A 16,381-nucleotide genomic window follows, 5' to 3' on the forward strand; every position below is an offset into this window, starting at 1 on the left:
ATAGGTAGTATAGATAAGACACGAGAAGCGGGATGAACGCTGTCAGGAACTTCCGCATGTGTCTTAAGCTGACAACTCACTGTGAGGCTCAGTACATATTCTTTTCGGTGTTCGGAACTAGGTATTTCATCGAGGTCTACATGAGGTAGTAGTAGCTATCTATGCCCAAGTAGTCGTCCGGTAAGTCGCAAAGCAAATCTTCCGTGTTCCTGAAAAAGGCAATCCCCGCCCTGTTGATCTCCCAGAAATTCACGAAGACTAACCAAATGCGCAGTTGGTACGTCAGCCAGTCATGCCACCAATGGGTTGGGCCAGAGGCCGTTCAGCTGCGGAGAGGTGCATGTGCTATTGTTGCTGCTTACTACGACGTTGAACTTGAACGAGGATTCAAATTATTGTAGCATATATTAGAGCCAGTGGAAAGTATAATATTCTCTGACTACCACAGTGTTGCTCTGTAACGCGTGAGCATACGTAGCACGAATCAAACGCGACGAAGCTTTATACTGTAACCATGGCAGATCTCAGGGTCCGTACTACAGCCACGCCTACTGAGGAAGATCTCGAGACCTTCCTCGACCTACTATCGACATCCTATCAGAGTGTCCCACTCACCACGGCCTTCATAACAGAAATCGACGGCGTGACACCGGGCACAGAGTACAGGCAGCTGTCCTCAGATCGTCTGAGGAAGCATTTCAGCCTAGGCTTGCCAGCCGCATTCAAGGCGAATGTCCTGCTCACAACAGTATCCTCGTCTTCCTCTTCCAGACCACTTGCGGCCGTCCTCTTCGAGCCGCCCGATTTTAGCGGTACTCCTCCTGCGCAAGCGCGAAAACAACCAGGACCAATCCTGTCGCAGTATCGAGCGGTCGCAAGAGAGTTGAAGGCCAAGCACATGGCCATACCAGAGAGCGGACCACATCAGTGGGATACTCCAGCTTCACCATCGCAGGCATCATCTGGTCCTTCAATGGATCCGTATCCGACGCAGTTCAACAAGGACGCCAACACAGAGGTTAGGACGTTCTTCCATCTTGCGCTGTTGGTCCTGGATACCAGTGTGCCGAAAGAAGAGGCTGCGCGCGCCGCAAAAGAGGCTGTGGGTGTCTACCTGGACAAAGCGAAGAGCGCTGACGTGCCCATTTTCTTGGAGGCCAGCTCTTTGGAATCTAAGAACGAGTTTCTGAGCTGGGGATTCAAGGCAGTGGAGGAGGTTGCTGTGGGTCAGGATAAGGTCGATAGTAGAGGTTGGCCCACTCAAGGAGGAGAGGGCGTCAAGGTCTGGGGCATGATCTATAATCCGTAAGCTGGAGGGATGTGGTAAGCTCGATGCCAATAAGTCAATTGCAGAACAGAGAGTGCACGTGTATTTCAGAGCAAACGACGATGCAGAAATGCAAGTTACACTTTTGACTCCACTCGGCTATCACTTCCGTTTTCGATACGTAGTGCAGATGAGGACTTCGAGCACCATTGGATACTGTCGACATGAGAACAGTTCTGTACTCTAAATCGATGGTGTGTGGTATGGCTTAATAAGCGCATGAAATCCGTGTTCCTTTATCTGGGAGTACGCCATACCTCTAATCCGCTATAGACTATGTATCGTGTTCGCCACACCATTCCTAAAACGTGCTGTCCTCTACCACTTGTACTGGCTTCTCAGTCAAGCAAACATGTTGGGGCACAAAACCGAAAACAGAATCCTGAGGCTTTGGTGGGCACCACATCGTCCTTGAATTCGACCATACATCGCACTACCTCGTACACATCCGTTTTGAGGAACTGAAGTGCCTCTTCCTGTTCCTGAGGGTTGACCTGAAAGGCCTTTACCATGACCATTCCGTTGCCATCCACTAACGCGTTGTATCTGTCGCCCCCACCTTTGCATCGCGGCATCCGACACTTCTGCAGTTCGATACTTTGGCGGCTCTGGGAGCGCCAGTGGCTCCTGCAGAATTGAAGACTCGGCAAGTCTTCCATATAAGAAGTGCCAGACAGGATACTGATCTTGTTGCGGTAAAGGACTGGACGTGTTCTCTTGTGCTGAGGGACGAAATTGTGGAAGTGTGGTATTGATGCCTAGGAACGGCGCGATAGATGTACAGTCGAGAGACTTCTCCGCCTTGGCTAAACGCGCAATGACTGGCTGATGTAATGGATGATGCTCCGCAAGCCAGTACAGCAAGCGATCTCTGGCTACTGCCGAGATCGATAAAGTGACCGTAAAGCGTAACGGCAGTTCGGTGTACAGACTTAAAGTGCTGTCTTTGAAGAGCGAAGGCATAACTTTCTCGATTGTGGTTTTTCTGTTCCTCGTCTGCTTGAACCAATTCCCAAAGCTCGTCCGAAACTGCGATAGAGTACATAACATTGCCATTCCTGTAAGCTTCTAGCTCATGGCGAGCATGCTCAGCACTGAAGCCAAAAACATGCTGCCATCGCTAGATATCTCGGCACGAAATCTCTTTCTGATCCAGCTCGACTTGATGTGCGATATCCTTAAGTTCTTGCAAAAGATCCATTGCAGGAGTTCAAGTTGCAGATGTCTTCGAGATTGCTGTGATGTCTGCGGACGATGAGTGGTGTGTTTGTTCGGGGGAAAGAGCTAGTTGCACTGCAAGACCATTAGATGGCGCAAACGTTTCGGGCTCTCTCATAAGAAACTCATTAGGTACAAAAAGTACATTCTAGAGAAGAGTGCTCAGCACGCAATGAAAGTCATCTACAATGCTTCCCTGCTGCTTGCGCTCAAAGACACACCTGAGGACCTGCGCAGCTCACGAGCCAATCAAACATTTCGTACGGGCTACACTTCCAGCATTCATCATTTCAGGCATATACTGGGGTGTAATCGGAGAGGCGTGGCCACGGATGCAACGTCGGGCAACCGCTCTAGTTACTGTAAAGTAAGACCCCTGAAGCGGACTCAAGTAGTATGCAACCGTCCTCGAAGTATTGCAGGAAAAGCTGCTGTCAGATTCGATTTAGCGTATGGCCCCGATGCTGATGCTGAATTTACCACAGAAGTGGTCAGCAACATGGTGAAGCCATGGCACACTGTCTGACACAGGAGAAAGTAAGGCAAGTGCTGAAAGTCTTCTAGAGTACTTCAACGCGTTGAACAGCAGACTCTTATAACATGGCCATTGGACCCCCACTTCGTAACGTGTTACTCCTCAATTTTCAATAGTGTGAGAAGCTTAGGTAGACTTGCTGATGCGGATATTGTATTGTCCGTCAACAAGAGGCTGTAAGGTTGTGGTCAATCACGATGATGTATCCAATCATCACGTGACAGCACCCTTTAGCGTGTTTGCCCTGTTGCCTCAGGTATACAGCCTACAACGATCAGTTACAACACTCGGGTAGGTAATCAAAGCTTGTTAGTCTACATTTGAGTATGCTTGTCAAGGTTTCTCTCTGTAACACAAGGTCGGTTCGAGTAGTAACATGACTTTGCCAACGTTATACATAGCAGGCTTGCTACCGACACAAGAGACGAACGTCGACCAATCGACTTAGGAAATAGCAGAAGCTCTTCGATGAATGTAGTGAAGTATCAGATTGACCACTACTGCTAATCAGCCTATTCCGAAGAGGGATGTCCACCGTGGTATGGCACACCAAGCTTGCTCGCACGCTAGTGCAATCGGCACTGTTCAAGGCCAAGAAACGAACAATACTGTGGCAATATAAGCCTCCGGTCCAATCGAGTTTCTCGTCATGTTGTCAACTAGGACGGCAGCAAGAATGTCTCACCACGAATGAATCTGATCGTCGCATGGAAAAACTGTTGAATCGGAACGCGATACGACCTGCAGCTACTTGGCTCTCTGCGACAGGTAGAGATGTCAACATTGACCAAATCTTGCGTCAACTGCCCAGGATCGATGACGATGTTGCTGAAGCCTATCCAGCATTAACGAAGACGCTCACCTCGGCAGTGTTTCTTGTGACGCCCGGTTTAGCTCATCTTTTTGACGGCAACAACGAATTCTTCAAGACTGCCATGAATCAAATCTTCCAGGGTGCAAAAGAACCTTTTCAGAAGCAATTTCGTCGCTACGCATTGGTCGCCATTGTCGATGCTGTGCCAGCGATATCTCTTGAACCTGAGAACGAGAAGTCTCAAATGCACGGCTACGAAGGACTTGGTGTATGCCTCTTACCGACTCCGCGTACCATAGAGCCCAACGGCGAAGCTTCCAGCGATATACCTATCATAAATCTTGTCATGCACATACGCAGGGCGAACGGAAATCCTACTCGAACGTTCACGTACTCAGCACCTGTCGCGAACACTCTCTTTGTCAATGGCCACAAGCATACAATGTCTAGGTCGGATTGGGACAGCTTCGACGGTGCACCTTACCTAATGACCAACCGGCAAAAGCTGACGGAGCTTGATGTTCCACTGTACAGATCAAACATTTCGGGGTTTGTGCAACCCAGGTTCGTTGCCAAACTCGAAGAGTTGACTGAGCCCTGTATCATCGTTTCAAGTATGGGCAATATTGTTCGCCAGCTGCAGACTCAAGCAGGTGAGATCATTTCAGCATCTAGTGAGCTGGAAAAGATCATTCCACCACTGGTGAAGAAGAAGGACGAGGTCAATGCGGGCATGCAGCTAGACATATTTGCCCTCGTCTATCCTCAAAAATCAAGTATTCCAACTAAGAGGTCTAAGAATGCCCCAACAGCACCTGCCGACACGACAAATACCCAAGATGTGCACAAGTTGCTCCTCAACAAGGCGCGTTTCCACAAAGTGACAAGTGGTGGTGGAGGGTGGGGCAAGAAAGCTGGTCTGCTCTCCCTCGAGCCTGGAATCGAGCTTAGACAGAGCTCGCAGCAAGAAGATTCACTTTTCGCAGCGTCGCTCTTTGAGTTGGACGAGGTAGAAATGCCACGCTCGGAGGTCCTGTGTCCTCCTGGTCACATAATCCAGTTCCTAGCGAAATGGACTGATACAAACAATAACATCGAAGACGCTGTCAGAATTGAAAAGTTAACCGCGCCTGTCAAGTGGTCGAACGATGATTATTTTCAACCGTTAGCAGTACAGAAATTCTCCGTGGGTACAGTAAGACTGCCGGAGACAGTCGCACACAGCCATTCCACGACAGCTGGCACCGATCGGCTTGTCTTTTGCCCCAATCAGTTCGGCTTCCTAGCAAGCTCGGGCATGAGCTTCTCGCTTTTCGGTCGCAAGTCTTCTGATACAAAGCCGCTCCAGAGCCAAGCCGAAAAGCTCGGACAAGATGACAAAAACCTTGAGCAATCTCAAGAGGACAGACGTGGCTCTCCTATGCATAGTACTCTTGTTCAAGTGCCAAACAGCTATATTGTCAATGTAGCACGAGCAGGGGGACGATTGCGTATAGAAGATGGTGAGGACGACTTATAGCACATGTTTGAACAAAAATTTTGCTGATGCTGCGGGCAATAGAACATAAGCTTATATCGATTGAGGAGGAGCGAAGAAGCCAAGAGACAGAAACCAAGACGGACACACGAACCACAGAGCAGCCGCTCCTACAGATACAAAGGCTAACGTCGAGACTACTTGGAAAAGTCAACGATCCAACAACGGGGCAGCAGCTTCTCAAAATAGAACGGCTGACATCCGATTTACTTGAAAAAGCTAAGGATCAAACGACAGGGCAGCAGCCCCTACAGATACGGAGGCTAAGATCGGCGTTCCTCAGCAAATACAATAGTCAAGATGCACGCATGTCGTCGCACATCCCCGAACATGTAAAGGAAATCGACGCCGATGGGAAGCTAGATGAGCATCTGCGAAAAAGGCACGAACAGCACATCAAATCTGGAAGGGGCCACGCCTACAAGTCTGTTGTGGGAGGGCCTCGGAAGTACGCGCAAGAGGCTGGGAAGGTAGACGAACTAGTTGGGGGTTTGGGGGAAGACTCTACGCCTCCCAGCTCCTCTGTCGGGCAAGGCGGTCGGTGATACATCTAATTCGGAACAGTACATTATTGTAACTACTACGTGTGTATCATAAAACATTTCAAGAAACTGTAAGAACATTCAAGGAGCACTTTATCACGGAAAGCGCAAACGGTATGTCTGCTTAAACGTACTCTGTACCGCTACTACTCCGAAGCCGAATCCCGATGTGAATCCGTTGTTGGTGGTCGCAGTCTGATTATCACATCATTGTTTCGTGGACGTCTTCTGCAACAACACATCCACAAAGACAGCAACATATCTGAATTGAGCGCAATCTACACCTAGCAACATTGACCTTTTTTGTCGGTGGTTGCTTCTTACCGGACCCACTCCTCCAGACAGCTACGCCACTACATTTCACGCTTCATATTGAAAGAACGGGAAGCATACGTATATTCGTTGAGCAGTCTCCACGACGAGCCAGTTCTTTCAAGGCTTGTCGCTCGTCACACGTATCGTTCACCAGCACTCGCACTCCACGAAAGACACGCACACACCAACAGTATTTCCACCGAAACACCTCCCCAACAACAATGTCCTCCGATGCATCAGACGAAGCCACCATCTCCTACCCTTCCATAGCCATAGTCATAGGCCTAGCATACCTTCTCTACCGCTACTTCACATCCTCATCCTCCAACGGCTCAGACCCGTCCTCCTCACAGTCCCGCAATGGTCTGCGCTTCACCCAGGCGCAAGTCGACCAGGTCGCGAATATGTTTCCGCAGCTGAGTCGGCGGGACATCATGTGGGATTTGCAAAGGAATAGGGGGAGTGTCAATGCTACGGTGGAGAGGGTGTTGGGTGGGAGGAGTCTGGATCCGGTATGTGTGGGCATTTCAGTCTTTGTATGTTAGAGTTGTGAGAGGTGATCATTGACTTTTGTTCGCAGGCACCACCTTCGTTTCAACCTCCCATGCCTGAGACAGCATCGCAGTCAACGTCTACGTCGAGTATATCGTCGTTGTTGTCAGGAAAGCAACAGGTACACCCCGATTTGATAACGAGGTATAAATTGCAAGACAGGATAAATAGCTCTGATAAGGGGAAAGGGGTAGACACAAGTGGAAGTGCGAGTAGTAATTCCTGGGGTGCGACGAAGGATGAAAGACAGAGTGCGCTGAAAAGGAGGAGGGATGAGATGATTCTGGAGGCGAGGAGGAAGATGTTGGAAAGAGACGCAACGAGAGGTGAAAGAACAGCGCAGTAGCGGGCCTGTATCGACATTGAAGATATGCACAGTCATTTTAAGAATTGAAGCCTTCGTTCCAGAGCCGCTTCCATGTTTGCGGCTCTCAGGTCATATCCTCGTCTTCCTCATCATCCTGCCTCATACGGCTGTCCCGTTCTTCCTCGGCAGCTTCTCTTCTGGCTTGTTCGCGACTGCGTCCAATGTTCTTTAGACCGCCCATCACACCCGCGATAAATCCACGGCTCTCGCTGACTTCCATAGCGCCTACTCCGTCCAGTCTGACTCCCTCACTACCATCCGTGATAGCATTGTAGCCTCGTCGCATCTTCGCTTGTCTAACTTCTCGTATATCGCGTAGTAGGTTCGAGATCAAGTCTGCATTTACCAAATCATCTGAGGCCGCATCGAGTAGTAAATGGCTGAACTCATACCAATGGTAAGGCAGACTTGTGGGAGGAGCATCTGCCGTACAGGAGTTTAGGAATGGTTCAGACAAGTAGAACATCTTTCCTTCTGCATCGAACTCTCTATCTGGCTGAATCTGATTCCTGCTCCTGCTTCCGGGTAGTAAGTGTCGTGGAAAAGGTAGTGTATCTCCCTCAAGTGGTGGTAGTGGTGCTGGGGGAGAAAACTCGTCCTGGAAATGCGTTGTTTCCAAGTCCAGGATCTCACGAAGATTCTCGGGGTCCAGCCATGGCGGTGGTATCACATTGATTCTTCTCTGACGTTTGAGGAGGAGGGCAAGCCATAGAGGGAGTGTGGTTCGAGATGGGGGTATTAGTGCGTTGGTTGGACCCTATAGCGGACATCGTGGTTAGCTTCGTTGCCCAGAAAGTCCTCGTTGGAACATGAGTGCTTCGCACCTACTTGGGTATCGCGCATGTGGATGTTAACATACTCCTAGCAGGTCGAGTCTCTCTAGCCGTTGACGAGGAACGATTGTCACAAGCTGCATTTCGCAGAGAAATGCTACTTCAGCTGGCAAGAGACCAGAAGGGTGTGGGAAAGCCATTTGTATCTGAATTGGATTTTGTGTCCGAGCTGTTCAATTGTTACACAAGCCTGAGGTCGCCAGCCATATAGATTAGTAATTCATCTTCTATGTGCAGTTGGTAGAGACAGCGAGGGAGTGCAGGATTGGTTAAAGAGCCGTAGCTATACAATACGAAGCGCAAGATAGCGGCACTTTTCAAGCATGTGTTGCGAGCGCGTTGTTGCACTTTCAATGAAGACGCGTTGTTGCTCCCTCCTTCTCCGATTGGTTGCAGCAATTGTCACATCGCAACTTTCTGGGTCTTCCTCAATCCTCTCAGTCGCACCTTTACATGGTCATGACTGTGCTCGACGTTGGGGCTAGAGAAGGCTTACTTTGGGCCGCATTGCCTCTTGTCCTATGGGCACAATACGTTTGGTTTGAACAGGTTCAACACCAAGTGCCGGAGCCATACCTAGACGAAGTTTTCCACATTCCTCAAGCTAATGCCTACTACAAGGGTAACTGGACTCACTGGGATGACAAAATCACAACGCCTCCGGGGCTCTACCTCTACTCAATAGCTGTCACTCAACCCTTCGTATCGGCTTCTCCTGGTCTACTCTCTGTCACGAGTCTAAGATGGACAAACTTCATCCTCACGTATATGCTTATGCTAGTATGCATGCTCTGGCGTCGTACAGCGCCCGGTATTGTCTCTCTCAAGAAGAAAGCATCACTATACGAGCTCAGCTTCGTTACCTTCCCGTTACTGTTCTTCTTTAGCGCATTATACTACACAGATGTTTTCGCTGCTTTCAGTGTCATGTGTACCTATACTGTCTGGCAGGCGGGAACAAGTAGCACCGGACGTCGACGTATTGTCCTGCAAGTTTTTCACCTAATTTTCGGCACGATATCACTGACGTCTCGCCAAACAAATGTCTTCTGGTCAGCCGTGTTCCTCGGTGGACTCCAGGTTGTGAACACTGTCAAGCAGAGCACGAGGATACATGACCCTCCTATCACAGACACATACTTTGAGGATATACCGATCACAGTCATCTCCTTGACCAGTTCTGCTGTCAGCATGATCCCTCAATTGCTATTCGATCTCTGGCCACAGATTGCTCTTCTTGCTGAGTTCGCAGTCTTTATCTTGTGGAATGGTGGTGTTGTACTTGGTGACAAGTCTAATCACACCGCCGGCATACATGTTGCACAGATGTTGTATTTCTGGCCTTTCCTCGTTTTCTTCTCCTGGCCAGTAATGCTACCACAGCTAGCGCACTTTAATCAATTATTCAAGAGGTCACCTCGATCCTGGCTAGTGGCTGTTGTACTACTTGGCATGCTCACGGTTGTTCACTTCAATACTATCGTTCACCCATTTCTGTTAGCAGATAACCGGCACTATACTTTCTATGTCTTTAAATTGCTAAGATCGAACCCCTGGCTTTGGTACATCATGACACCCATTTATGCTGTTTGCGCTTGGTTATCTATACAAGCATTAGGTGGCAGAATGAGTTATAGTGGTGGACCAGGAGTCAAAGGCAGCAAATCGAGAAGACTTTCCACGTCGTCTGGACCTGGCGATGCTGCAGAACTGGAGGTGCGCGGGACTCGGACAAGTTTCGTGCTTGTCTGGCTCATTAGTACTGCACTCTCTCTTATCACAGCACCGTTAGTCGAACCACGATATTTCCTTGTCCCTTGGTTGATCTGGAGGTTGCACGTGGGAAGTCCGAAAGACATCTTGAACGACACTAACACGTCTGCGCAAAATGCTTCCATACTGAGCACTCGCGTTGATCATTTACTAACATTCATTGCACAGAGAAGTCGGCTGCTCGAGCTGATATGGTACATGGCGATAAATCTAGTAACATGTCGTCTATTTCTTTACAATGGATTTGAATGGCCACAAGAGCCTGGAAATGTGCAAAGGTTCATGTGGTAGACACTGAATCCATAGTTTCGTCCAGTTCCAGAGTCATGACGAGCAGCACAGTATTTGGTCGTGTGGAGACAAGTTGATTGAAACATCTTCTACTGCGCACTCTGCGATTCCGGCCTTCTAGCTAGAACACTTTTGCTTGCCGAGCTGTTACGAGTAACAGTTTCGAATTGACGATCTACCTACTAGCAGCTACCTGTCCTTGATTCAGAACAGGTTCAAGTCGTCGTCGGCATTCACCAATTATAGATACTTCCTGAGATGGCTCCTTGGCGGGTCGAAACTAGGCGTAGAGCGTCTCAGACTTAGCCGAGTCTTCCCTTGCATACTCGACCAGTCCGAGTATTTCCTGGACCGTCGAGACATCTGCAAGAAACTCTCGCAGTTTGCATCCACTTGGTCGTCACATGCGAGCACTGTATCGCAGCCAATCATGAACGCAAATCGACTTGATCAGCCGACTAGGTCATGAACGAGTTCGTGCCTTCCTTGAAATGGTGCCCCACCTGACATCATTATTGGTCAGGACTAAGAACGGCCCCTCATATACCCACACCACCACCTGCCGTCGACGAATGCACTATTGCCATTCCGTTTTGCGCTGCATTTTTCATTGGCAGACGGTACGGGCCATAGCGTATCTCATCCTTATCACATTCCTGCTGAATAGGAATGCGCACACCTTTCCACCCTGCTTTCAAGTGAGGAAGCCTTCAAGCATACGAACCACATGACAGTAACAAGGAACTAGCGATTCACTAATAGGCCTCCCCAACCAATCGGACTCGAAGCGCAATGTGAAGGTGGACATCTTCCCTCAGTCTCACTCATTCTACACCAGAAGACATGTTTGATCGGAAGGGCTGATCGTAATCAGTCCCATCTAAATTCAGGTGCCACACACACTATCGAAAGAAGAGTTTCTGCTCACACCCCGGCCTTCTTCTCGTGAGAATGACCTTGTGAGATGATCTCAGAACGGTTGTCCTGATTGAAACCAAGATTCATGGCTGTGCTCGCCTTACAAAGCCTCCCATTATTACATTACTTCCGTGATGGACCGACAAGTATCGCTCTGTAGCATAGTCTCTTCATTGTCACGCAAATAAGCAAAGCCCCTTGCATATCCCTTTGCCGAAGCCGCGCATTCCATCCAGTTCGTAACGTCAACTAACATAGCCGCTTGAGCTTATGTCGCGCAATGCAGCGGCAACCTGCAGATGCGAAGACAACGCAAACTCAACTCGTTGAGACGGCACTATAATGAGTCGAACCTCAATGGACCTAACAAGGTACATTGGGCTACCACAGATCCTAGGACTGTGTCACCACTGTCTTCCGTCTCACGACGCAAAAGTGTCAGGCATGCTACTACAGGGCAGAGGTCTAGCACCACAGCTCGCACCCCTTCTCCCTCATCGAAAAGCAGCCAGACACGGAAACCATCTTTAGGATTCGACCCTGCACGAGATGCCTCGAAACTGCCATCAGGCCTATGTTCAAAATGCTTCGAAATTGCACTCTGGCATTTCCAAACAGAGAACATCAAGGTTCAACATCATCGCAACTTCGTCGATCTGGTCAAATCGGCCAGAAGCTGTGTTCTGTGTCTCATCTTCGCGAAGCAGGCACCTGTTCCCCCACCAAATGCGAACTTCACTTACGACGGCACCAAGCAGATCGTGCTGTCAGCCACAAATCGAAAGCTGGACCTGGAAGCTGGGATGCCTGGTTTAGCTCTGGAAGATCTTATTGTGCACATTCCGATCACAAGAAAAGACGACCAACGCAATCTGACCTTACCAGTGCAAGCACAACTTGTGGCACCTCACAACAGTCTAGCGGCTAGATCGGGCGACGTAGTCCGCCGCAGGAGTCACGGTGGGACAAATGTCGATTGCGCAGTTGAATGGCTAGCGGAATGTGCTCTGAACCACAAGGAATGTCGTAAGTCTACAGATCTGATCGGCAGCCTGATGTATGCAGTCCCTCCGAGGTTGCTCGACGTTGGCATGGACGACAGTTCCACTGTCAAACTCGTCTCTACCGACCACAGCTTCGTCAGCCCATACGTCGCGTTAACTTACACCCGAGGAGAATCCAAAATTGCTAGTACGAATACTGCAAATTTTGCTCTGCGACAACGGTCCATCGGTCCAGAGAAGTTCAACAAGACCTTCAGGCAGGCCATATCAATCACACGTTCGTTAGGCTTCCGCTATCTCTGGATCGAGGCATACTGCATCCTGATGGACTCGTCAGAGGATCGTACGAAACATGTTCCGAGGATGGGTATCATATTTCATAATGCTGCTTTGACATTGTCCGCATCCGTCTCCGCTTCGGCGGACGAAGGTCTGATACGTTACAAGTCAAAGTCCTTGCCCGAGGTCAAGATACCATATCGCAACAAAGACGGCCTTCCGCTAGGTCATGTCTTCGCCACAACGTACAAGCCAAGAAATTTCCACGGCGATGTGACCAAGGGTGATCTGAACCAGCGTGCATGGTGCCTGCAAGCACGCGCACTTTCGAGAAGAATACTACACTTCGGATGGGACCAGCTGTTTTGGGAGTGCGATGCGGGTGTATGGTGCGAGGAGTCATCACTCATGTCACCCTCGAAGTCGTTGAGAGATCCTCTCGTAGAATGGCGGGCAAGTCTTGTCAAGTACAAACACGGCAGAGAACCGGAGGAAATCAGGCGCATCACGACAGGAAAGACAAGTCGCCCTACCAGTGCCCTTTGTGACGTTCCGAAAATCTACATGCTGTGGTACAGCCTGGTCGCACAGTACACTAGCCGGATCCTGCCACGGGAGAAGGACAAGAGCAGTGGTATTGCAGGTCTAGCATACGTGTTTGCATGTCTAATATCTCAAAGACAGACGCATACTGGTCCAAGCAAGGCCAAGGCAGACACCTACCTTTGCGGTCTGTGGCAGAACGACTTGCCGTTCGGTTTGCTGTGGTCCGCTGGTTCGTTCCACAAGTGGCGCAACAAGTTTGTTAAATATCCTTCATCACCAAGAGCACCAAGCTGGAGCTGGTTCAGCATTGACGGACCTTTGCAGTGGCCAGATGGCGTTGTCTTCAGCAGTGGTTCGTTCACAGGAAGGTCGTTCATGAAACTGCTGCAAGTGGGCACCCACCACGACAAGCGAACCGATCACCAGTTCTCAACATTACGAGTGCGGGGCAAGATAGCCTTGCTGTCGAGATTGTACGGCTTCCGATCCGAGGACTCGGAATGGAAAAGAGCTGCCAGGGAACAAGATCTTGCAAACCATGGCAACAGCCACGAAGACGCTGAAGGTCCCATTGGTCTACCATGCGCCATGTTCGATTCTGCGGAAGTCGCACGAGTATGGACGCTGCTTCACGGATCAAACGGAGATCGTCCCAGTACTGGGTCCTCAAGCGCGGAACACACAACATCGACACGGTCGCAAGGTTTCTTCAGCCGTAGTGGCAGATCAGGCACAACAAGACGTGACTTGACTGCGACGCAACCGAACCTCCTCCACGACCAGCAGAAGGACTTTGTCGCTCTCCTAGTCATACCTGCCGGTTGCTCTCAAGCCGATTGCCAAGATCACAGCTTTGACAGCGCCAGGCTATCTGGCACACTGCCACTTCCAGCAGATACTGCATTCCGGGCAAAGAATAATTGTGGACAGGGACTTGCATATGCTTTGATTTTGTATCCTAGTTCAATGGGTGAAGGCCTATTTCGGCGTGTGGGTATTGCGCAGGTGCGGATTGCTGATTTTGCGACAGTTGAGCGGAGAAGAGACCGGGAAATTGTGATTGTATGATGATAGCATTGCTACCCTAGATAGAGTCTAATATTACTCGTTACTACTCAGAGTTATATGACGACCTATCTGTGAAGTATTGATGAGCCTGCTAGAATCTTTGATGGTCGAGTCAATGTCCTTGTAGTGAGCATGCTACCCAGTGCTCTCCACAGCTGCTCTATAAAGCTGTAAGATCACAACATTGCACAAAAGTGCTCCGCCTAATCTTGTTCCCATCTCTTTTCCGCTTTGCATCGTGGCATGGCAGTGGCTTTCAATTTTGAGGGCGAATGGTAAAGAAATTGGGGTGAATTCGGCCAAATCGTGCAAGATTGTCATCGCTCTACGCATGGATGTGCGTGGTCGCACAGATGCACATTAGCACGTCCTCCTGGCTTGATGCCGTGGGAGGCATTCTCAGGCACAAGCTCCATCAATCGGCAAATAGGTAAGTGGCATTCTTGTTACAGTATTCTGGACAGCAAAACTCGCAGTCAAGAGTGTCAAATCCACTTGATATGCTGTGAAGATCCTGGCACCCTTGATCCATGGTCACTGGATGGTGCAGCAGCCACGATGCAGCTACCACTTGGAAGAAGACGAGGAAGGAGGACTTTTTGTCGTTCAAGGACTAACTAGAGCTGCGATCAAACCTAGTAGAATTTGGCTGCTAGCGGGTCCATCTGTTTCTGTTCTGTAGGCCACTTCTTTCGCGAATACATCTGAGATGTTCCTGCATTGCACTTTCGCTCTTCGTACTCGACCAGCTCTTGGTATCCAGGTAGTATTGGTGAGCCACGAGGCTAAGCCTACAAACATCGCATGCACAGAAGCTGATTGCTACTCTTGGCTGTCTCGCTAAATTTTATTCGCTGCTGTTGGGCCAAGGGTTCATCCGACAATGGCCATAGCCACTTTCAGCCTGACTGCTGTCCAAAAGATGAGAGAGTCTGGTGCAGCGGAAGCACTTTCGAGCCCAGTAGTTGAAGCCCGTTGCTGTCAAACTGCTGGCGAGTTCTCTCCATCGTGTATGAGTCAATATCTACTGGAGAAGCCATCAAAAGGGGTCCTTCTGCTAACAGAGAAGTGACCTATTGTACCACTCCTATCACAGGTCTACTCGCAAGAGAACTATTAAATGTTCCACGACATAGGCCACGATGTGGTTGATCAACACGGGGACCCTCTCACTTGAATACTTTCAAATTTGCCCTGTTGGGCAATACGCTATTCTTTCACACAAGTGGCAGGACGAAGAAGTTACCTTTGCAGAATTTCAACATGACACTAAGGGCGCATCAAGGCGCGGCTTCTGGAAGATTGAGAAGTGTTGCCAACAAGCCCGTGTGCAAGGCTTGAAATATGCTTGGGTCGATACTTGTTGCATTGACAAGAGCAGTAGCGCTGAGCTCTCCGAAGCAATCAACTCCATGTTTCGCTGGTATGCCAACGCGAGTCAGTGCTACGTTTATATGGTCGATGTGATCTCGGAGACAGAGTCGTCAGTGGATGACTTTACGATACAACCATGGGAAGAGTTATTTCCGGTGTTGGGTTATGATACACCAGTCCCAGTGGTTGAAGCCCAACTCTGTCAGAGCGAATGGTTTCGAAGAGGCTGGACTCTGCAAGAACTACTGGCTCCACGAGACCTATTATTCTTCGACCATTACTGGACCTACCTTGGTCGAAAAGCAACACTCACCCGGCTCATACACAAAGCCACAGCCATAGACACCAACGTATTGCTTTATAAATCGAAGCTACTCACATACTCGGTCGCTCAGAGAATGTCTTGGGCTGCAAATCGGACTACAACTAGACCAGAGGATATCGCCTACAGTTTGCTAGGTATATTTGATGTCAATATGCCACTTTTGTATGGTGAAGGTGAAAAAGCGTTCCTCAGATTACAGCACGCCATTCTTGAATCTTCTGACGATGAGTCTCTATTCGCGTGGACAGGCGTGGACGAAGGAGGTAGTGGACTTTTAGCTCTCAGTCCGTCTCAATTCGCTCAGTCAGGCAATGTCCTTTCGAGGCCGTTTCGAGATCCCCATCGACCCGCTTACTCCATGACCAACAAAGGGATCAGCATTCAGCTTGATTTCATGCCATATAACACGTATACCTATCTTGTTCCATTACGGTGTGGAATGATGATATCTTTTGGTAATACTTGGTTGGCTTTGGCCATTGTTTTGTGCAAAACCATGTCTGGAATTCAGTATCGACGTGTGAGTGGAGAAGATGCGGATTTGGTTCTCGTGGAGGGCTACACATATGGGTCCGTCACTGTACCAGTATCAGACCAGCATTGGCAGACAGATACAAGACTGTCATGTGTCTATTGGAATCGATATCATGCTGACCTAAGGTCAATATATGTATCCCAGACGCCACTCCGTCTTCGGTCAGGGTGGGGATCTTGTCGCATTGTTGTCCGCAACTCACTGCTTCATTTCACGGATTTGCTTCCA

At 49.3% G+C, this 16,381-nt stretch overlaps 5 protein-coding genes across 5 annotated transcripts; 4 read left to right on the forward strand and 1 right to left on the reverse strand.

Moving 5' to 3' along the window:
* Window positions 1–514: 514 nt before the first annotated feature.
* On the forward strand, window positions 515–1,416 carry LTR64_001868 (uncharacterized protein; the record flags this gene model as incomplete). Its single annotated transcript, XM_064896245.1, has 2 exons — window positions 515–1,305; window positions 1,359–1,416. 2 exons carry the CDS (start codon window positions 515–517, stop codon window positions 1,414–1,416), a joined length of 849 nt encoding a protein of 282 aa, XP_064758932.1.
* Window positions 1,417–3,607: 2,191 nt separating this feature from the next.
* Window positions 3,608–5,976, forward strand: LTR64_001869 (uncharacterized protein; the record flags this gene model as incomplete). The annotated part of the gene is made up of 2 exons (XM_064896246.1): window positions 3,608–5,396; window positions 5,456–5,976. 2 exons carry the CDS (start codon window positions 3,608–3,610, stop codon window positions 5,974–5,976), a joined length of 2,310 nt encoding a protein of 769 aa, XP_064758933.1.
* Window positions 5,977–6,509: 533 nt separating this feature from the next.
* Window positions 6,510–7,186, forward strand: LTR64_001870 (uncharacterized protein; the record flags this gene model as incomplete). Its single annotated transcript, XM_064896247.1, has 2 exons — window positions 6,510–6,800; window positions 6,869–7,186. The coding sequence occupies 2 exons, from the start codon at window positions 6,510–6,512 to the stop codon at window positions 7,184–7,186; spliced, it is 609 nt and encodes a 202-aa protein (XP_064758934.1).
* An 85-nt stretch (window positions 7,187–7,271) lies between these two features.
* Window positions 7,272–8,123, reverse strand: PSF2 (DNA replication protein psf2; the record flags this gene model as incomplete). Its single annotated transcript, XM_064896248.1, has 2 exons — window positions 7,272–7,964; window positions 8,067–8,123. The coding sequence occupies 2 exons, from the start codon at window positions 8,121–8,123 to the stop codon at window positions 7,272–7,274; spliced, it is 750 nt and encodes a 249-aa protein (XP_064758935.1).
* Window positions 8,124–11,321: 3,198 nt separating this feature from the next.
* Window positions 11,322–13,919, forward strand: LTR64_001872 (uncharacterized protein; the record flags this gene model as incomplete). The annotated part of the gene is made up of 1 exon (XM_064896249.1): window positions 11,322–13,919. One exon carries the CDS (start codon window positions 11,322–11,324, stop codon window positions 13,917–13,919), a length of 2,598 nt encoding a protein of 865 aa, XP_064758936.1.
* Window positions 13,920–16,381: the final 2,462 nt, after the last annotated feature.

This window comes from Lithohypha guttulata (genome assembly GCF_036872675.1).
Source record: "Lithohypha guttulata strain CCFEE 5908 chromosome Unknown scaffold_1, whole genome shotgun sequence".
Lineage (NCBI taxonomy): Eukaryota > Fungi > Ascomycota > Eurotiomycetes > Chaetothyriales > Trichomeriaceae > Lithohypha > Lithohypha guttulata.